General features: G+C 54.5%; 7 protein-coding genes across 7 annotated transcripts; 5 read left to right on the plus strand and 2 right to left on the minus strand.

Annotated features, from left to right (window-relative positions):
• Positions 1 to 106: 106 nt before the first annotated feature.
• On the minus strand, positions 107 to 3615 carry BU26DRAFT_515325 (uncharacterized protein). Its single transcript, XM_033828040.1, has one exon. It carries the CDS (start codon positions 3293 to 3295, stop codon positions 191 to 193), a length of 3105 nt encoding a protein of 1034 aa, XP_033687909.1. The 5' UTR covers positions 3296 to 3615; the 3' UTR covers positions 107 to 190.
• Positions 3616 to 5155: 1540 nt separating this feature from the next.
• BU26DRAFT_560250 (DRMBL-domain-containing protein) lies at positions 5156 to 7714 on the plus strand (the record flags this gene model as incomplete). The annotated part of the gene is made up of 1 exon (XM_033832783.1): positions 5156 to 7714. The coding sequence occupies one exon, from the start codon at positions 5156 to 5158 to the stop codon at positions 7712 to 7714; it is 2559 nt and encodes an 852-aa protein (XP_033687910.1).
• A 410-nt stretch (positions 7715 to 8124) lies between these two features.
• On the plus strand, positions 8125 to 10461 carry BU26DRAFT_587614 (GMC oxidoreductase; the record flags this gene model as incomplete). The annotated part of the gene is made up of 8 exons (XM_033834693.1): positions 8125 to 8259; positions 8308 to 8378; positions 8469 to 8626; positions 8708 to 9016; positions 9075 to 9272; positions 9332 to 9772; positions 9825 to 9893; positions 9951 to 10461. 8 exons carry the CDS (start codon positions 8125 to 8127, stop codon positions 10394 to 10396), a joined length of 1827 nt encoding a protein of 608 aa, XP_033687911.1. The 3' UTR covers positions 10397 to 10461.
• BU26DRAFT_211562 (uncharacterized protein) lies at positions 10462 to 11860 on the minus strand. Its single transcript, XM_033820651.1, has 2 exons — positions 11142 to 11860; positions 10462 to 11056 (listed from the first exon to the last, which is right to left on the minus strand). Exons 1-2 carry the CDS (start codon positions 11590 to 11592, stop codon positions 10527 to 10529), a joined length of 981 nt encoding a protein of 326 aa, XP_033687912.1. The 5' UTR covers positions 11593 to 11860; the 3' UTR covers positions 10462 to 10526.
• Positions 11861 to 12129: 269 nt separating this feature from the next.
• On the plus strand, positions 12130 to 13400 carry BU26DRAFT_547544 (uncharacterized protein; the record flags this gene model as incomplete). Its single annotated transcript, XM_033831887.1, has 1 exon — positions 12130 to 13400. One exon carries the CDS (start codon positions 12130 to 12132, stop codon positions 12919 to 12921), a length of 792 nt encoding a protein of 263 aa, XP_033687913.1. The 3' UTR covers positions 12922 to 13400.
• Positions 13401 to 13546: 146 nt separating this feature from the next.
• On the plus strand, positions 13547 to 15321 carry BU26DRAFT_211573 (uncharacterized protein). Its single transcript, XM_033820652.1, has 3 exons — positions 13547 to 13609; positions 13659 to 15238; positions 15288 to 15321. The coding sequence occupies exons 1-2, from the start codon at positions 13570 to 13572 to the stop codon at positions 14942 to 14944; spliced, it is 1326 nt and encodes a 441-aa protein (XP_033687914.1). The 5' UTR covers positions 13547 to 13569; the 3' UTR covers positions 14945 to 15238; positions 15288 to 15321.
• A 328-nt stretch (positions 15322 to 15649) lies between these two features.
• On the plus strand, positions 15650 to 19492 carry BU26DRAFT_501196 (uncharacterized protein; the record flags this gene model as incomplete). Its single annotated transcript, XM_033826552.1, has 1 exon — positions 15650 to 19492. The coding sequence occupies one exon, from the start codon at positions 15650 to 15652 to the stop codon at positions 19490 to 19492; it is 3843 nt and encodes a 1280-aa protein (XP_033687915.1).
• Positions 19493 to 20238: the final 746 nt, after the last annotated feature.

Consider the following 20238-nt stretch of genomic DNA (forward strand, 5'->3'; position numbering starts at 1 on the left):
GGGCGGCGCGCGGGGGTACAGAGACCAGCCAGTTGTGTCAGCAGGCCAGCCAATGTAAGCGAGGATTGATGGGTAGGACGTTTCATATACTACGTGTTGCACATGTCTAGAAGCCGATAGAAGTACGTTTATTAGAAGAATCTGCTCGCGGATATATCAGTCGTTGCTGGTATACCAAGCCTGGAGTCCTTCAAAGAATGTACACTATGTTCCGGTTGAGGCTCTGACTGTTCCTAACCCGGTCAGCATCGCTAGATTCTCGCACATGCCCTTTACAGCTGCGCTTTCTGGCGGCCATGTCAACAATCTCGTCCGTGTCACTGTCCGAGCCATTCCCGTCCGAATCGAAAGGCACGCTTCCAAACATATCGCCGTCGTAGCCATGGGTTTCCTCCTCCTTCTTCGAGTCCGGTGAAATCTTCTCAAGAGCGAGACAGCAGGACCAGCAAGTCTTTTCCGGAACAACTCGCGTCTCGTGTCCTTGCTGAATGGAGAGCGCGGCTGCCGCAAGCCTCGCTTGCCAATTGCCTCGTGCGCGGACTACGCCAATCTCTGTTGGGCTATCTAGGAGTTCTTCCCAACTGTCGATCGTAACGAACTTGGAGGTCTCCTCTATCGGTGCGGGCCGTTCGTGGTGCTGCGTGCACACTGGGATGATCTGAGAAAGCCGATGCCTGAATACGTCCAGAATGTTAAGATCTGCGACCCACTTGCCGCGGTCGTAGACTCCAATGGCAGCTTCGATATAATAAGCTTCCACATCTCGTTTGCCTCGTGCGCCGACATCAATGGGGAGTTGCCATTCAGTATAAGAAAGATGCAGGCCGGTATCGCGGAAGGAATCCTCTTCACTCCCATCGAACGGATGATGATTGACCAGCCGTACATCGTCGGAAAGAGATCGAACTTGAGGTACAACAGGGCACACAAGCAGGGCCATTCCAGTCTTGCCCAAGTTCCCGACAACACGCTCCACAGTCTTTGATGGGCGCCGATGGCACGGGTCTTGCAGCAGGCAGCTTGCAACGTAGATGGAATTTCCGCTCGAAATAGCCAGTACGCCATTCATTGCCGATGGAGGGAAGTTGAAGGTCCCGGACTCGAACTTAGAAATGCATGCAAACATCTGTTCCCGATTGAGTTTGAATCCCGCAAAGGGATAGTGGCGATGACCACTGTTATCCTGGGGTATCCATTGATGTTCATGTAAAGGTTGCTCGGCCGCCTTGAGCTCTACGGTCGCGTTATGCAGCTCTCCGTATAGCACTGAGGCGGTCTGCAGAGCTTTGAGAGAAGTCAAGATTTTCCCCGAGAATCTGCCTTCGTCGAGGTATTCAAAGAGGAACTCTCTGCTAGGTAGTTCCTCTTCTAGAGCGCGCAGCACGTGACGGATGACAAAGATGTTTGGAAGCAATCTGTATGTGGGGCCTCCAACGAGTCTGGGCGCGATGTTGGGCGAGAATGATGTCCAATAGTGAATACTAATGCAGTAAAGCGCTGCAATATCAGGATCTCCGAAGGCGAGAATGCTTCGGATGGTGACTCCTTTGGCACATCGCCAGTCAGAGTTTCCACATTCTTCCTCAAGGAGTGTCGCATAGAAGGCCTGGGGAGGAGTTTGCCAGTGATAACCGTTGGGGGCATAGAACCAAGGAATTGGCGCTTCTAGTCGAAGCGAATCTGAGTCTGGCTGGACGTCGTTCTGGTCCAGATCCCGGTGCATACGGTTTAACCACCTGATGTATCTTCGAGGGGCGTTGCATCCGTCCTCCGGCGGGTCTTCAAGGGCTCGTTTGGACTTGCTTCCAAATTGCTCGACCGATGCAAGCTCCCACAGAGACCTGGGGTTTCCGCATTTGCACTGGATGACCATCAGCGTACGGTGATCACTAAAATCCCGCGCGACGTGTCTGAGGAGCGCGACTTTGGCGGCATTGCCAGGTAACAAGCGAAGCAACGTCTTCGGGGACGAGAGACCGAAGATTGTATCCGTTGCTGGATCGTCAACAAAGAGAGGGAATCTTCTGCGCCCGCATTTGATCAGCTGCAGCCTCTCCGCCTTGGCCTCAGGTTCGGAAGTTAGGAACCCGCTGGCAGCGCAAGCTATCAGAGACAGCCATGCTCCATCTCTCCGAAGACGACCAGAGATATCGATGTATTCGCTGAGCTTGACGAGCAACTTGGCAGCGTAATCGATGTCGTTCGCATCCGCAAGCCAACGTCGCATCAAGCTTCCCAGCGCGATGTAGACAAGTTCGTTGAAGGAAGCTCGCGAGGTGCGCGAAGACAAACGTGCTTCAGTTTGCACCGGCTGGCCATAGTAGCGGAGATATGCTAGCGGGAGAGACCAGTAGATGCCGTCGCCGCTTCGCCGGATGTCTTGAATGCCGAGTGTAAGCACCCCGCCCCGCTCAATGTGGGGATCATCCTGGAGAACCTCCGTGGCCCTATAGCTCCTGCCGTGACCGAAGATGATCATGTTAGGGTAAAGGTGCCAAGCGGCAAGTCCCAGCAGAGGGGCACCTGTTTGCACGCTCTGAGGCTGTCCGGAAACCAGCCTGTCAACCGTCACCATAGATGTTCTCCAAGCATCAACGACACTGTCGATAAGGCACAGTTTGGTGTTTACGGGTATGCCTAAGTTGTTGATGATGAGTAGAAGCTGATTCTGCCGACGCGCATTGGCCTCGTCCGCGGTGCGACGCCAAGCTTGGATGCTGGTGTGCCAACTTGCTATTTGCTCCCTAGTCAAAGATATGCTTTTGGCTGCCGCATATTCGAGCGGATTTCCAGAAGATGCAAGGATTTGCTTGCGCTCGGCAATCAACTGCATCCAGATGGAGATGGCTTCGGGAGGATCCCACATCCTGGAGAGCATGCAACCAAGGAGGTGCACAGCAATAGCAGAATCTCCGGAAGTGGCGGCGGCCCACACAGCTGTACCATCCGCGCCGATCTCATTCGCGAAGAAACCGTGTTGAGAGGTGCCTTTAGGGTTAAAGGTTGGCGAGTTCGCTATTTCGCTACATCGCAACCCATACGCCCGGATGAGATTCGGAACCTTGGGAACTAGTCCGCCGAATAGTATTCCCAGCTGAGCAGCGGTGAGATGTGACTGCCCGTCGTCGGCATCGTCCTTTCGTCGACGAGAAAGGAATAGACCAACATCCAGGTATTCGCTTGGAGGCTCGACCCTCAGGTTGAAGAGGCAGACGTTAAACTGGTTCTGGACGATGGCGTTATTAGACTCCACCGTGTTCGTATTGATGGAGCCTTTGATCTGGGGCAGATTCATTGCAGAAAGAGTGCCAGGTCACTTCAATGGTTCTTGAAGGCCCTAGAATGAACGCGGAGAGAGAAGAAGATATGAAACGCGGGAGCGCAGTCATGGCTACTTATCAGGCAGCAATGGGAGGGTCGGACAAGGCTGAGGCGGTGCACGTCCGCCCGTGTTCGCATGAGGTATTTTGACCAGGCTGAGGGTTGAGGGGCAGTTCCATTCTGCAACGGCTGAAGGAAGCCCTCGAGGAGAGTGCACAGACAAGCGAGAAGATAAACAGCTTCTAGTAGAGAAAGCTAGACGGGTCAGTTAAAATGGGCCCAGCTCGATGATGGATGGCCCGGAGGTACGAGGAACGAGCTACGGAATGATGAGAGAAAAAGCAAGTTTACTAAGCTGGTGGGGCAATTCCAGCGCAGATCACGTGCCTCATCCTTCCTCGCCATCAACAAAATATTTTAACTTCTTCCTTGGACTGCACGGAGCCTATCAGACACTGGGAATCTAGTACTTGAGAGAAATTGATGTTGCGGAGCCCCCAGAATGTTTCGAAGCCACAACATGACGACGAGGAAACTGCCGAGGTCGGCTGTCGGAAATTTCTCCGCGCAAGAGGGGGAGATGCGGGATGGGTAACAAACTACGAAGGCTGATCAAAGAGCGACCGAACACACTAGGCAGCTAATGGAAAGAGCGACCAGCCATAAAACATGACCAAGTAGTCAAAACCAGGCATCAATAACCTGTCTCCGCGTGTCCAGCGTCGTCGGAGCCTGTCCCAGAAACGTGACAAACCTATCCTAGAAGTCCTTCCTGACGCCAGCCTCTCTTCTATCCTTTCCAAAATCCTCGCTCACACCCCCACAGCCGGGGCATCTAACCTTGAAGCTGTGGACGCATTTGTTACACCCTCCACAATGCCATGAGTCGGTCTCGCGGCACTCAAGGCACGCCCAGCAGTGGCGGAATTTCTGTGACTGTTGGTCCTTGCTGTGGTAGAGACAGTAGTACCACTCAAAGGACTGGCCGATATCAAAGCCTTTAAGGAGGAGCTCGGAGACGAGGAGGTTGCGAAACGTTGATAAATCGGTGATCCAGGCTCCCCTCCACTTTTTCATGCATTTCGCAGTGTCGAAGATGCGGTCCTGGGGGATGTCATCCATTGCCTCCTCGACGAGCGCATCGGTCATGTCCGCGCTGTTTGGCGGCACTGAGAGGCTTATCATCTTGCGAAATAGCCATGGGATGATCCTGCCATGCCATGTGACTTCACCGTGTTCGGCAGCGATGCTCTTTGAGCGTTTGGCGACATAGCTTTGGAAGCAGAGCGTGGGTTCAAGATACATGGACGCACAGAACTTTTCAAAGCCATTGACACGGTTCTTGCACGTTGTATTAGAATCGTCCTCGACGACATCATCATCGGATTCCTGTTCAAGAGCTTTGAGATCGGCGAGGTTAGGGTCGTAGTCGTAACAGAAGCAGTCTTCGGCGCAGCCGTTGCCAGCTTGGACGCAAATGCAGGAAGTGCAATCCTTGTCGTGGCATTCGCATCCGTAGCGGAATGAGGGGTTGAATCAGACAGGTCTATCCGAAGCGAGAAAGGCGCGTCGTCGTCGGAGTTTCAAAACTCCGACTGGCACGGTCACGTGCAAGCGCGTTCTCTTGGCATGGGTTGCCCACCCGATGGACACTCACTCCAGCCCTCCCTTCCACACAACAGGCCTTAGGGCACCACAACCTGCTTTCACTATGTTTACATAGTGTGCCATGTTCCGAAACCCCCGCGAAAACCGCTCGCTCTCCTCTTTGGCTCGATTGGCGCCGTCGACCGGTCGCCCTCCTTCGCCACCCCGCTCGTCCTCGACCGCGAACATGACCGCTAACTCGGCGTCGAAAAGGGCCGCTGCCAAATCCAAAACCGATCCCGCATCTGCACCGCCCAAGAAGATGCAAACCACTCTCGTGCCGCCAGCCTTGGGCAAGAAGTCTCCCGCCAACAATGGCTCGAAAACCAAGCCCAAGGCAACTCCGAACGGCAACATCATGGCTTTCTTCAAGAAGGCCGAGGAGCAGAACAACAGGATATTTCTACAAGAGAGGGGCAGTAACTCTACAATCATACTCGATCAAGATGGGGAGGAAGACGCTGGCTGGAGCGATGAGCCGACAATTGGCGTTATAGAAGCGGACAATGTCGAGCAACGGTACAACGAGAATGGCGGTAGCGTCAAGAAGAGGAAGCTGAGCGAGGAACTAACCGCTTCGGCATGCACGCCTCCTCCGCCAGCCGATACCACTGACCAATCCCTAAGAGCCCCCAAGAAGGTGGGCCCTTTCGTCGACGACTCGGAATCAGAGGACGAGGAAGAAGTCCCAGTTCAGAGAAGAGGTACGGTCATATCGAAGCCATCGACTGAAGGGCTTTCGAGTTCTAAGACTTCGGAGGATGTACCTCCCGCAGATTGCCCTGAGCTCGCTATCAATCACGTACCGCCGTTGCCTAACTCGGAGACAACTTCACAATTTGGAGGAGATGATTTCGACGATTTCGAAGGCCTAGAGGACGACGATCTTCTCGAAGGTGAAGAATATGATGAACAGTGGTGGATGCAAGAGCAGCGGAGGTTGGAGATGGAGGATGCAGGCTTTGAGGGAGACCCCGACGATTTCAACGCGCGTTCGATGTTCCCCGAGGATACGAGCGATGAGAACGCACAAAATGGCGAGGGGCCATTCTGTCCCATATGTAGCACAAGTCTGTCGGGCCTGTCCGAACAACATGTCTCCATACATGTCAACGCGTGCTTGGACGGAAATCCACTACCAGTACCCGGAACCAAAGAGCCGGAAAGAGAATCCACCCCAACTTCAAACAATAGCCACAAGAAGTTCAAGCGACCACTGCGACCGGCGAGGACCGGGCAGCAGAACCCTTTTCAACTCGGCGAGAGCGCGGCGCCGAAGTCGGCATTTTCCCGACTGATGGCAGGCCACGCCGAAGATGCAGCCTGGGCGACTGCGGCGACAGCAGAGAAAGCTGCGAGGGGAAAGCCGTCGTTTCAACGCACCTGTCCTTTCTACAAGATTTTACCTGGCTTCTATATCTGTGTGGATGCCTTTCGCTACGGGGCCGTCAAAGGCCAAAACGCATACTTTCTTAGCCATTTTCACAGCGATCACTACGTCGGTTTGACAAAGTCGTGGCACCACGGTCCAATATACTGCAGCAAGGTCACAGCAAACTTAGTTCGACAACAGCTGGACGTTGACGCGAATTGGGTTATGCCTCTAGAGTTCGAGAAAAAGACGGAAGTACCAGGAACCGAAGGTGTGCACGTAACTATGATCCCGGCCAACCACTGCCCGGGCAGCTCCTTGTTCCTGTTCGAGAAGGAAGTCAGCAAAGGAAAGAATCCCAGGTCGCAGCGGGTTCTGCACTGCGGAGACTTTCGCGCCTGTCAAGCGCATATTGAGCACCCTTTACTCAGACCCGAGGTCGCAGGCGCCGTAAGTGGGAAGAGCCGACAGCAGAAGCTCGATGCCTGCTACCTCGACACGACCTACCTTAACCCGAAATACGCGTTCCCTCCTCAGCACCAGGTTATTCAGGCTTGCGCAGAGATATGCGTTAGCCTCAACAAGCCGACTGTAGACAGGGCAGACGGGTGGGAACAGATGAAAAAGGAGCGGGCAGGCGAAGGCATGGCCAAGTTCGTGCGAAACGCTTCGGACCTAAAGGGTGGAGCCGATGGTGACAAGAACTTCGGCACATCGAAGGGCCTCATCGACGGCTCGGGGAAGAACCGAGGACGTCTTCTCGTCGTAGTCGGCACGTACAGCATCGGCAAAGAACGCATCTGCATGGGCATCGCCAAAGCCCTCGCGAGCAAAATCTATGCGCCACCAAACAAGCAGAAGATCTGTCGGGCGCTCGAAGATCCAGAGCTGAATGCGCTCCTGACTACGAATCCTCGCGAAGCTCAAGTCCACATGACGCCGCTCTTTGAAATCCGCGCCCAGACTCTGGGTGAGTACCTGGAGGACTATCGAGATAGCTTCTCCCGCGTTGTCGGCTTCCGTCCCTCGGGCTGGAATTACCGCCCGCCAAACAGTCGTTTCACCGATTCTCCTTCGGTCCAGACGGTCCTACACTCGCAGAATTGGAAGAGCCAGTTCACGATGCGAGATCTGACGCAGCAGCCGGGTAGTACGAGTCGCACGAGCTGCTACAGTGTTCCATATAGTGAGCATAGCAGCTTCCGCGAGTTGACTATGTTTTGTTGCGCGTTGCGTATAGACAAAATCATTCCAACGGTGAATGTAGGGAGTGCAAAGTCAAGAGAGAAAATGAAGAGTTGGTGTGAGAAGTGGGCCCAGGAGAAGAAGAAGAACGGGCTTTTCAAGCTAGGAGAGAATTGCAGCGGCTGGTGAGAGCATTGTGGTAACCCCATGAATGAAGCATTTGGTAATGGTAATCTACCCCCTCACTATGATTCCACTATCATGCATAGCTGGTGACGTCCACACAAGCTTCGACAAGCAACAGACCGTGCTGGGCGTCCTCATCATCAGCATCGATCAGCGCTAACCCGAGGCGCTAATACGTGAGCATCGCGTCACGTGCAAGTGCTTACTCAGATCCATGGGTGACAACCCTCCACCTTCAGCTCGCATTCGTACGCTGCTGCTTAGCCAGATTATACTGAGCAAATAAATTGTTGATTAGGAATCTGAAGCGGAGGTCGTTGGCCTCAGATGGGTATATGAAGCCTATGCGTCGCCCTCACGTAGGGCGATAGCCGTGTTCGTTTGTAGAGCTTGTTGCATTTTCTAAGTAGAACATGCGTCACTTCCTTCAAAAGTTACTAGCAATTGCGGCCTCAACGCGCAATAGCCATGGTTTCAATATCCTCACTTCGCCTGAGCAGTTGACGACAAAGGAATACGACTTCATCATCGCGGGCGGAGGCACAGCAGTGAGTCGAAGACCACACTTTCAAGATTCCACCGTTAAAACCTTCTAGGGATGCGTCCTCGCTTCCCGTCTCACTGAAAACACCAACATCTCAGTCCTGCTCGTAGAAGCAGGCGGCAAGTGCGACCCCTTAACGTTGACAAATGAGACGTTTATTTTTGACACCTTCACCCCACAATCCATACGTCTATTCTTCTAAGTCTATCCTAGTAATAAAGATTTCTTCGACTCCATCGTACCCTTTCTCGCTTCGGGCCTCGCCCACAGCCCCGCAGACTGGAACTACACCACCACCCCGCAAGCAGGCTTCAACAACCGCTCGATTGCGTTTCAGCGCGGCCATGTGCTGGGTGGAAGTAGTAGTGTTAGTAAGTCCATATTCCCTCAGTCCCTCCTTTCCCAATTCTAGTCCTCGAAAGTGTAGTTGAATAACGGATAACGGGGGACAGACTTCATGGCATACAACCGCGGCTCCAACGACGTGTACGAGCGCTGGGCGCGCATGAACGGAGACTCTTCCTGGTCCTGGGAAAAGCTAGAGAAATACTATTTGAAGCACTCGCGGCTCGTCGCACCATCAGATGGAAGGGATTACGCGGATGAAGTTATCGCTTCCGCCCACGGGGATGGGCCAGTTGAAGTCAGTGTTGCAGGGGAGCTGTTTGAGCTGGATTATCGGGTTGTGAATGCGAGTAAAGAGATGAGAGGGCGGTTTGCTTTCAATCGCGATTTGAATGCCGGGGACTTTGTCGGGCTCTGTAAGAAAAAGTGATCTGCTGGGGAGGGGATGAGAGGATGCAGGCTAATACATTATAGCGTGGATTCAGTCTAGTATTGGAGATAGTAAGAGGAGTAGTAGTGCGACGGCATATTTGGATGGGCTTGCGGCGGGGGAAGAGGATAGGGGAAAGCTGGATGTGTTGATTGATACGCAGGTTTTGAGGCTGGTGCAGACAGGCATGAGTGAGGGAAAACCGGAGTTTAAGAACGTGGAGATTGCCCAGTCGGCGTCCGGTACTGCCTCCCGTTCCTTCCCCAAAGTGAACCCGAACGCACCGCTAATGACACTAAAGATACTCCCATCACCCTAACAGGCCGGAAAGAAATCATCCTCTCCGCCGGCGTAATCGGAACACCGAAGATCCTCATGCTCTCCGGCATTGGGCCCGCATCGCTCCTCACTTCCCTCAACATCCCTGTCATCATCGACAATCCCTCCGTGGGTCAGAATCTCACCGACCATCCGCTGAACATCATGTACTATACAGTCAAGAAAAACACGACCGTCGATCGCATCCTGCAAAACCAGACAGTGTTCGCAGAGGCGCTGCAGCAGTGGAACGAAACAGGAAAAGGGCCGATGAGTAATACGGCCAGCAACACGATCGCGTTTCAGAAACTGCCAGCGGATAGCCCGGCTTGGACGCAGGTGAATGCAGATCCCGCGGCTGGAAAATTGAGCGGGAATACGGAGTTACTGTTTGGAGTGAGTCTTCTTATATTGCAAAAAAAAGGTCTAGAGCTGGACCGCTAATATAGTGGATTAGGAAGGCTTCCTCCCCCTAGGCGACATCCCCGCCCCTCCATCTGGCAACTACCTCACCATCCTCGGCGTCCTCGTATCGCCAACATCTCGTACGTCTCGCCCCTACTCCACACTCTCTCTCGTCCATTCCAATTAACTTTCCCCAGGCGGCAACCTAACCCTAAACTCCACGTCCCCCTTTGCCTCCCCCCTTATCAACCCCTCCTACCTAACCACTTCCTTCGACAACCTCGCCATCCTCCAAACCTTCCGCGACACATCCACTTTCCTCAACTCCTCCGTATTTTCCGGCTACATCGACGGCCCTTACGGACCCTTAGCCGACGTGGATATGAGCAGTGATGAGCAGATGCTAGCGTATGCGCGCAAGTGGAGTGTTACTATAAATCATGGGGTTGGGACGGCAAAGATGAGTGCGAAGGGGGATATATGGGGTGTGACGGATCCGGATTTGGGGGTTAAGGGGACGAGGGGGGTGAGGGTAGTGGATGCCAGTGTTTTCCCGGAAATTCCAGAGTGCCATACTATGGCGCCAGTGTACATTGTTGCGGAACGTGGGGCTGCGGTGATATTGGAAGCGCATGGACTCTAGAAATCAAGGCGCTGCCGTTGGTATTGTACATGCGGCATTAGCTTGTTTTAGTGGTAGGTAGATGCGCACTGTTGCTGGAAGAAAAAGGAAAGAAATTGCGTTGCCTTCCTCCACCTCGTTGGTCGTCCTTCTATGCTCTTCCGTCAATCTGCATGAAAACCATCAACACTGCCGCATATGCAGCCGTGGCAGCCACAACTTCGAACGGTCGATTCACAGTCGCCAGCGTCATCGTTCCGCTGAACACGCCCACAAACCCTGTGATGATCTTAAGCCTTGTCTCGCTCCTACTGACATATTCGAGCCACCACATGGGCGCGAGCAGCATCGCCAGCCCCACCAGTATAATACCGGTATTCGTGAAGCACTCGAAGGTCGTGTTGCTAGAGTACGATGTTGCTTCTGAGATATGGTGAAGGCCGGGGACGGGCTTGGCGCGGAAGAGGCAGGAGAGGTGGAGGCTGGGCAGCGATTCGAGCCACTGGCCTAGTGGGGGGCGCGTACGGCTGTTTATGGAGATTAGGTCGCTAGTGTTGTCGGTGAAAGAGGCTTCCGTTTTATCGATCGCTTCCCGCGCGAGCCAGTTTCGTACGTTGGTAATCTGGCGCTTCTCTGCACGGGGGCGCGCGCGGACCTTGGAGAAGGCTTCGATGTACTGGTCTGCAGCAGGTGAGTATAAGGCTTGAAGGAGCCGTTTATAGACTCCTAGCGTGGGGGGAGATGGGCTATGGAGGAGAGGACGTACTGTAGTGGTGCAGCAAGCGACTCAGCTCTCCCATTAATGCGTGCCTCTCCTGCCTGTACTTCTCATCCCAGCGAAAGCTGCAGTTTTTGAGCTTTTCATTTAGGGGCGCATCTTCGATCGTCTTGTGGATTTCTTGCAGTTTCGCTTCAATCCTCACGATCTTGTCCTGCATCCAGAGCATAGTAAGCGCGTTGAGATTCTCGAAGCGGCGGAAGATGAAGAAGTCGTCCTCTGAAGCCATCCATGCGCTGAAGGCTTTATATCCCTCGTATTTCCAAGGCAAGTCCCGCTTGGCTTGTTCGTTGGCGGACGGTTGAGGAGCGGGAGAAGGGGGTGATGGAAGTGGTTGGAGAGGTGCTGAGGGTGCGGCGGTCGGCATATGGGCTCCGGGCGATGTGGCTGGGCCTGGAAGAGGAGAGATCCCTAGTGGAGAGGAAGTTGATTGAATCATTTTGACCGGTCTGATGATGTTCTTTGCCCTGCAGTGCCGTCTTTATCTTCTTCTATTGTCGAGCCGGTTCCGTCGTGCAGGGATGTGCAGGGAGTTAGGCAGCTAACCTCTACAAGTCCTGTTTCTTATCAGGGTGTAGGGGGATAGCAGAGGAGACTTCCCCTGAAGAGGGCTGGGTTCTGCATCTTCCCGACTCGCGTCGTACCGTAAACCGCCTGTGCCATGTTGCCGACCAATCCTCTACGCCGCGACGGCCTTTGGGACGGACGGTTTCGTAATGGAGCCCTGTAGGGCCTCTCATAGAAGATAACGTTGTGACTCGAATCTGCGGAGTCATTTGCACAGAGCATGTATAAATAGCGCTGTTCAAGGCATCGAGCTCATCTTCACACACTTGTTCTTTGACCGGTCAAGGCTCCACTCTAGATCCCTCAAGCCTAACATTCAAGCATCTTTTGCGCTCCTTGTTGTCCCGTTGTCATCCTCAGCTGCTCGTTACCTACAGCCTTGTTCTCGCCCGAAATTCGGTCGATCGCCATGGGCTCCTGGAGGAAGGCGTCCACCAAGGTCGAAGCGTATAATGCAATCCGGGGAGGCATCCAGAAGGAAGACTCTCGATATGACTCCCAGACCAGGGTCCCGCATCCAATAGACTCGCCTCCGCTATACGCCCAGCAACATCCGCCGCAGCATCTTGGGGAGAATTCATCGTACTTCCTTCAGTCGCCTTTCACATCGACTGCCTTCCCTTCTCCTGAGCAGAATGGCTCGCATTCACCGATGCAGATGCAAACATCTTCCCCGCCGCAGACAAGCCACGATGCGAATCAAAATCAGTCTTTTGGGTATCAGACACCACCGATCCGATCGTCTCTCGACTCCTACGCCACGCGCCAGTCGCCAGCACAAACCTCTCCCGGCTCCTATACAGGGTATCAGTCCCCAGCGCCGTCCTCTCCCAACTTCTATGCCGGGTACCAGTCGCCAGCGCAATCCTCTCCCGACCCCATTGCCGGGTACCAAACACCGGCGCCCTCCTCGGTCGACTCCCATGCCGGGCCACAGCAGTCCTTCTACACGGACACAGCGCAAGGCCCTGGAGGAGGTACCCATTCTTTCTGGAACGCCATTCCGGGCGCAAGCTGTGACAACAACCCTTTGGAGAACACGGCTTACTCGTATACCCTGCAGCGCAGCACGACGCTAGCCGAAACTCAGTACGACCCGCCTCCGGCATGTGTACCGCGCAGTTACACCTTGCCCGTGGGGGGGTTCGAGTTCGATCCCAATCCGTCGTGGCATGACTGCCGGGCGAACTGGAATGCGTAGGCTCAGTGACAACTCGGCATAGGGGCCCGCGCTAACTCCTTCCAGGACCACTGGTGGATGCAGTGTTTGCCCACAGCCCCAGCACGCTTTTGGGAACCCTTTGTAATACAAAGAGGAGGCCATACGTATCCGTCGTGTGGCTATTGAGCATCGGATCGAAGGGGCGCCAATGAAAGATCTGTCTGCAGAAAGAGGGGCAGCATTGACGGAGGCTTATTGTCTGTCCGCGTCGGTCTCTTCCGGTACGAGTGCCGGTCTTGCTTTGATAAATGGTTTTGAGGCATCTGATTGATTTTTCTCGGTTTGAGTCACCAACCTATAGAGGGTAGAAGGGGGAATTGTCGAGAACGAGTGGACGTCGATACCTAGGGACGAGATTAGGTGCTCGGAACTTAGCGAAGGAACTGGCGAGCCAAATTGCGTGTAGCATTAAGAGCGGTGTTCGATACCTATGCCCTTTTCGTGAATGCATTGTTTACCCTGGATATCTGATTGACAGTACGGAGTAATCATGGCGTGTGGGGTCCGTTCGGACTGGAGTGAGATTGGAGCACTAGACCAGATGCGCTTAGCGTGCAGCTTCTTATGCCGTGCTGGTGATGGCGTTCACCACCATTCACCATTTAACCCACCACGTCGCCCCTCATCATGCCTCCACCACGGTTGCTATTCCTCCCTCGCCTCTTCAGTACGTGGTATTGTCCACATACTATCCAATTGACCTCATCTCCTCCCAGAAATTCGTCCCACAAACTGCCGAACGGTTAGGCCCCACTTCGCCTGCCCCGCCATCCCATCTCGAGCGCTTCACGTATCGCCGCCACGCTTCGCCATGTCCGAGTTCGCAGCTTATACTGCCAATGGCACCAAAACCGCCTCGCCGAGCGCGTCTGCCACTAACAGCAATGCCTGGGGCTCCCAGAACAACCCCGCGGCGTTCGACTTCCGATCAGACGTCACGACGACCCCGACGGCATCCATGCTGGACGCGATCGCGCAGTGTACGCTCCTTGATGATGTCTTCATGGAAGATCGTACGACTCTTTCCCTCGAACGCTTCATCGCCCATCTCACGGGCAAGGAGGATGCGGTTTTGGTCCTTTCTGGGACGATGGGTAACCAGGTCGCGCTGCGGACACACCTCACTGCCCCGCCACAGGCAGTTCTGTGCGATAGAAGGAGCCATATCATACAATACGAGGCTGGAGGGGTGGCGAGCTTGAGTCAAGCGCTCACACAGCCCATTGACGCGAGCAACGGGAAATACATCACGTTGGAAGAGGTCAAGCAATACGCGGTGGTGTCAGACGACGTCCACGCCTGCCCCACGCGCGTCATATCCCTCGAGAACACCTTGAACGGGACGATCATGCCTCTCTCGGAGGTCCGACGGATAGCGGCTTGGGCTCGCGAACACGGTATAATAATGCACATGGATGGAGCGCGGCTATGGGAAGCCGTGGCAGCCGGCGCGGGTACGCTGAAGGAATACTGCGCCGAATTGGACAGCGTGAGCCTGTGCTTCAGCAAAGGCCTCGGGGCACCCATCGGCAGTATCGTGGTCGGCACGACGCCTTTCATCAAGCGCTGTCGCTGGATCCGGAAATCCATCGGCGGCGGTCTGCGGCAAGCAGGTGTAGTCGCTGCACCAGCTCGAGTGGCTGTCGAAGAGACATTCCTTGGTGGGAGACTAGCACAGTCTCACGAGAACGCCAAGAATATCGAGAAGATATGGACCGACCTGGGCGGCAAGATCGCGTACCCCGTCGATACGAACATGGTATGGCTGGATATTGAAGGGCACGACATTGACCTCAATCAGTGGATCGACCTGGGCGAGAAATACGGGTTGCTGGTCAGAGGAGGAAGGCTGGTGGTGCACTATCAGATTGGCGAGGAGGCTATCCAACGGTTGACGCAACTTTTCACGGAGGTGCTGACGGGGAAGGCCGGCACCGCGAAGAAAAGGAAGGCCGAATTCGATGCGGAAGACGTGAAGCTAAAGGGAAAGGGCGTGGAGTAGCTGAGATAGGAGTCGCAACTTGAGCCTCCTGGGCCTTCCACAAATCAACTGCAATGTTGGCTAACAAGCAGCTTCCGGACGTCTCGAATATGGAAAGGCAATCTCCGTCGCATCAGCTACGAACTACCGTCGCAAGACACCCGTCAGCGTCGTCGTGATCACAGGCCGAAACAGATCATCGAGGATAGCTGTCCTGCGCCTTATTTGGAACACCCACACCCCCTAGTGAGGAACGATCCCTTTTCGCCCGTTCAGCACTCTCTCGGGGCAGGTTTCAGTCTAGTCTGTGTCTTCGTAAGCCCAGGGAAGCTCTTGCTGCGTTCCCCTTTTGACGCTAGTGAAGGGATCCCACCCGGCGAAGTTGCTAAAGGGCCTGTGTAGCGAGCGATTATTACGCTCAGCACCCCATTTGCTCCTCTATGTGTTCTTTTAACCTTCCGTTTCCGGACCACACTCCGCTCTCGACGTCATTTGCTCTACCCTTCACTCATCGAGCGGGACCATCGACTACCCATCGACCTTCTCGAACGCGTCTTCGCCGAGCCCTCCACCCCCCCACCAAGGTAAGAGACTCGCCGCGCAATTACAGCCTTTATAAGCTCATATCGCCCCCCACCTCTTGTTTCCTTCCTTCTCTACCCCACTCAACTCTCGACTTGTTGACTCGCCTCATCTTCATCTATCTTCTTCAATTCACGCGCTAGGATGGAGCTCCGTCTGGTGACTCTCATCCTCCTTTCGCTGTCGCTTTTTCTGGGCAGCGCTTCCACATATGACGCGGCGACGCCGTCCAGAACAATTTCAAATGACGTCAAAGAATCCATTTTGGTGCCGACTGTGGTCCAAACGGCTGCGCTTGATGCCTCTCGATCTAGGTTGCTGTCGACTTTGATTACGAGCTGGTTCTGGGTTCCTGTGGAGGACACTAGTACATCGGGTCCGGCAGGCGGTCCGGCGATCACTGAGTTAACTACGACCAATACTTGGAGCTCCTCGTCCATTACGTGGGGCACCTCTACTTCGAGCACGCAATGGAGTACCGCCGATGTGTCGCCGTCCGCGCCGACAAGCTGGCCATCAAGCCTCTTGACCCAAACCGCGAGCTCTGGCTCAAGCACTGTCGCCTTCTCAGAGTCCACACTGTTCCCAACTAGCTGGCCCTCGACCAATTTGGACGCTTCCTCGGCAAGCATGGCGTCAAGCATGCCCCATGTTTCTACGGTGAGCTTCGAGTCAAGCTCGCTCGGGGTCTCTGAGTCCATGGCGCTGCCGACGAGCTTGCCTTCAATCCCCTCTAGCGCCTTAACATCGAGCCCTCCATTGACCGCACCCGAGATACCTCGGACTACGTCGACAAATTCGTCCTGGAGCTTTACTACGTCCTCCCCTACGTCGGCTTTCGGTGTTCCCTCGACGAGCTCCCTGTCAAACACTCTCGCCGAGCCTTCAATGGTGTCAACAAGCTGGTCATGGCGCCCCTCCACGTCTTTCCCCACCTTCGAATCTGGCTGGAATGGCTCCGTTAGCTCTTCGACGCCGTTCTCTTCCCCTCTGGAGTGGACATCCCCAGCACCGACGTCCAACCTGACCACGCTACCCAGCCTCTCGACGTCGAGCGTTACCTGGTGGAGTGATGCTAGTCCGACGACGTTTTTGAATCAGTCAACCACTTCTACGACATATCAGTCATCTGATCTTGGCGCGTCCTCTAACACATGGACAAATACTACGTCTTCGAAATTGCAACAATCGTCGTCAACCCAACTATCCACGACGGGGGATTTGATTACGGAGACGGATACGACATCGTCCTCGGTCTGGCCTTCCACTCCGCCTATGTTTTCGTCGTCTTCGAGCATGTCAACGTCATCCCAGACGATATCCCCACCAGTTGTCGTTCCGCCTCTCTTCCCCAGTACCACGGCGCCGACACCCGTGCCAGAGCTCCCGTCCCGGCCTCCCAACCTTCCAACTTTGTCGCCATCGCAGCCTGGTCTGCCGTCCCTCCCCAGCGCGCCATCGAATCTTCCTACTGATCTGCCTTCCTTCAATCTAACGGGTACACCGCCGGGTACACACTCAGGTACGCGGACTGCTATATCCGGCACCGAATCGGGCACACAATCGGGCACGCAAGCGGCCACGCAATCGGGCGCGCACTCGGGTACATCGACGGGTACGGGAACGACTTCTTCGTCCAGCGCCGTTTCAAGTGACCTTGCAAAGGACAAGAAGGAGATCACCGACGACATTGATAAGCTCTTGGAGGACCTCGACAATGATGAAGACGACGACGACAAGAAGCGCAATAAGATTTTAGAAAAGATTGACGAGCTCATTCCAAAGATCAAGGGTCTGAAGGACAAGCTTCCGCCGGTTCCTGACCCTCCCGGAGGCTGCAAAAAGGCACCGAGGCCTAAATGTGGCGTTCTTCAATTTCTCTGCGATATTGCCAAGTCGGTCGTCGAGCTCGCCGTCTGTATAGTCGACAACCTGTACAAGCTCCGGAAGAAGATCATGATTAAAGCCTTCGAGGAGATCTTTGACATCATTACCGACATAAAGTTCCAGAATCAGGGCTTGAACGATTGGGATGTGAGGAAATTTCCAAACGGAGTTCCTACGCCGCCAGTCCCTTCGCCGCCAGTACCAACCCCACCAGTAACTCCTTCGCCGCCAGTGACCCAGCCTCCAACAACACAGCCACCAAGTACAGGACCAAAATCAAGCGAACCCAACGGCTCCACAGGATCGGATGGCTCCACGGGATCGGAGGGCTCTACTGCATCAGGCTCGGGATGCCGCACCCCTTCCGTCGTTTATCAGACGTATGCATCGTGTCTGGATACCCCCGTAGCTACGCAACCCGCCGCTACTACTCGCAGCTGTACCACCCGCACGTCGACAATCACGGGCTGCAACATCAATGGCTTCCTGACCACGGTCTTCTCAACCGCCTCCTGCTCTGCGCGCACTGTGAGCGATTGCAATATCATCTGCACCGCAACCGTAACGACTACCGTTGGTGCTGGCTCGAAGCGGCAGGAGAATTCCGCCTGCAGCACAACCTGCGGTCCTCCAATCACCACGTGTGGCGGAAGTGCAACTACAAGCTCCTCTACAGTTACGACTACCAGCACGACTTCAGTACGCATATGCGCGCCGTCATGTACCGCTTGCGCCAGTCCTGAGCCAAGCTGGAGCGGCACTTTCTCTCTTTCTAACGGATGGTCCACCCCAGCTGAGACTGCCGCACCCACTGCTGCTACGCCGGCTAAACGTGGGCTCTCTAAGCGCGCTCTGCCCAGTCCGAATGATCCGCTTTATGGGGGGAACGCGGCTCTTTTCATAATCAATATTTGTGCCAATTACGCCCTTCGCCTTCCGCTCGGCTTGCCGCCTGATCCCCCAACGACTGGCCTGACGCAGCGTTTAAGCCGGACCCGTGGCAGTGTGGCGATAACCAACTTGTACGGCTGCACTGCGGTAGTGGTTGTATCTCGAAGACGATTCTGGCTTGCACATTTCTGGGAATCCTCCATGATCCCTGAGGACAGTTTTCACACCGACGTTCTCCAGCCGATGGAATTTGGTGGGGCTAACTCTCAAATTCCGCTTGGCCTTTCTCCGTTCGCTGAACGCGGTGAAGACCTCGGTCAAAATCCTAATAATAACGTCAGAGCCTTTATCATCACTCCTAAAAGCCGACGCGCGCCAGATGAGCTTGAGTATCCTGACCGGGTAAATTCGATGGCCGACCTCTTACGGAGGGTTATATTGCCATATGGAGACAAAACCTCCCATCGCCATATCGTCCCCGTTACGACCATCCCCTACGCTGTTCAGCCGGTAGAGTACCCAGATCCCCCATATGTGAAAGCCGATGGCAAGCTCGTGATCATCTACGATCCGGTTCAGGAGCTGATCCCGAGAGCTGGCGGCTGTGAAGAGCAGATCGCGGCCTTGGAGATATGGTTTGGAGCAAATAATCGACCACTTGATCGCGACACCTGGCCCGCTTTGTGGGACCAAAATCTATCGTACAATCAAAATGACCTACCGAAGCCAGATCACGGGTCTGGCTCACCCAGCGGAAGCTTTGACTCGGCCGCCTTGAACGAGACTGAACCAGAGCTCGAACCTGAAGTGCCATTCATACCACTTTGCAACTTCCAGTCGCCGAACAGTACTGAAGACCTTCCACCTGCGGTAAACGGTTCTGTGACGGCGAATTCCACCGACATGTGGCCTTCTCGCACCCGCGGCCCTTCGACAATGCCGACGCAATTGAGCTCAGCCTCTCAAGGCCTGTCGACTTTCATATCGCCGCCTCCGATGTTGACGACATATACGGCGACGGGTTCTGCCGTGAGGCCGTCGTCCGGCTCGACCGCCCAAGACCGGTCGACTTACATAGAGCCCCCTCCGACGATAAATACGTTTACGACTATCGTGAGATTGACGACTATCATCACGCTGCCTTTCCCATCTCTAGCACCTAGCACGATAACCAAAGTCATACCGGCACCTACTTCAACTACGCCGTAGAGGTTTACCACGACTTTTGCCGGACCCACAGTGACGCAGAGCGACGTAAATATGGTGTGCGTCAAGCCTCCATGCTCCATGTAGGCACAGGCTCTCGTTATACACAACTTGGTGGGGTTTTCGTCGTGGGCTCCAGCCGGGAGATCACCGCCGAGCTTCTGCCATCGACTTTCCATTCGCTCATTCCCTGTATCTGGTTCGTACTTCCTCATATTCTGAGTCTTGCTCTGGGATCGCAAGAATCAGTAAGTTGTGCCGCATTACCAGACCGAAGGCCTTGGGCATAATTGGTGCGACAGCGGGAGCTGTTGCAGGGAATGACACAGGATAGATAGACAGATAGACGGTTTAAAGCTCTAAAATTCATGTTCTTCAATTGCCAAATGGAAAAGAGCGTGCAGAAGATGTTGGTTACATGCTCGATCCCCCACTAGCCTTTCGAGAGTGTATTTCCGAACCCCACATCCCACTCAGGACGTATAGCATCGCTCGGGAACAACAACACAATCATCCATCTTTTGCAGCAGCTCGAAAGAGGCGTCATGGTATGGCATAGCACGGGTTATATGTGCAGGCGGGGAGATTGGAGGGGTTGGGGATTGACTGGCAAGGACTCCGGGATACGGTGGAGCGATTCAATGGCTTCGTGGCGATGGGGGTTGATGAGGATTTCTATCGCGGGCAACGACTATACGATCATTTCTTCGGGGAACCTCGGTACAAAGAAAATCCAAATCTAGGATCTA

Source organism: Trematosphaeria pertusa, assembly GCF_010094035.1.
Source record: "Trematosphaeria pertusa strain CBS 122368 unplaced genomic scaffold BU26scaffold_3, whole genome shotgun sequence".
Classification (NCBI taxonomy): Eukaryota; Fungi; Ascomycota; class Dothideomycetes; order Pleosporales; family Trematosphaeriaceae; genus Trematosphaeria; species Trematosphaeria pertusa.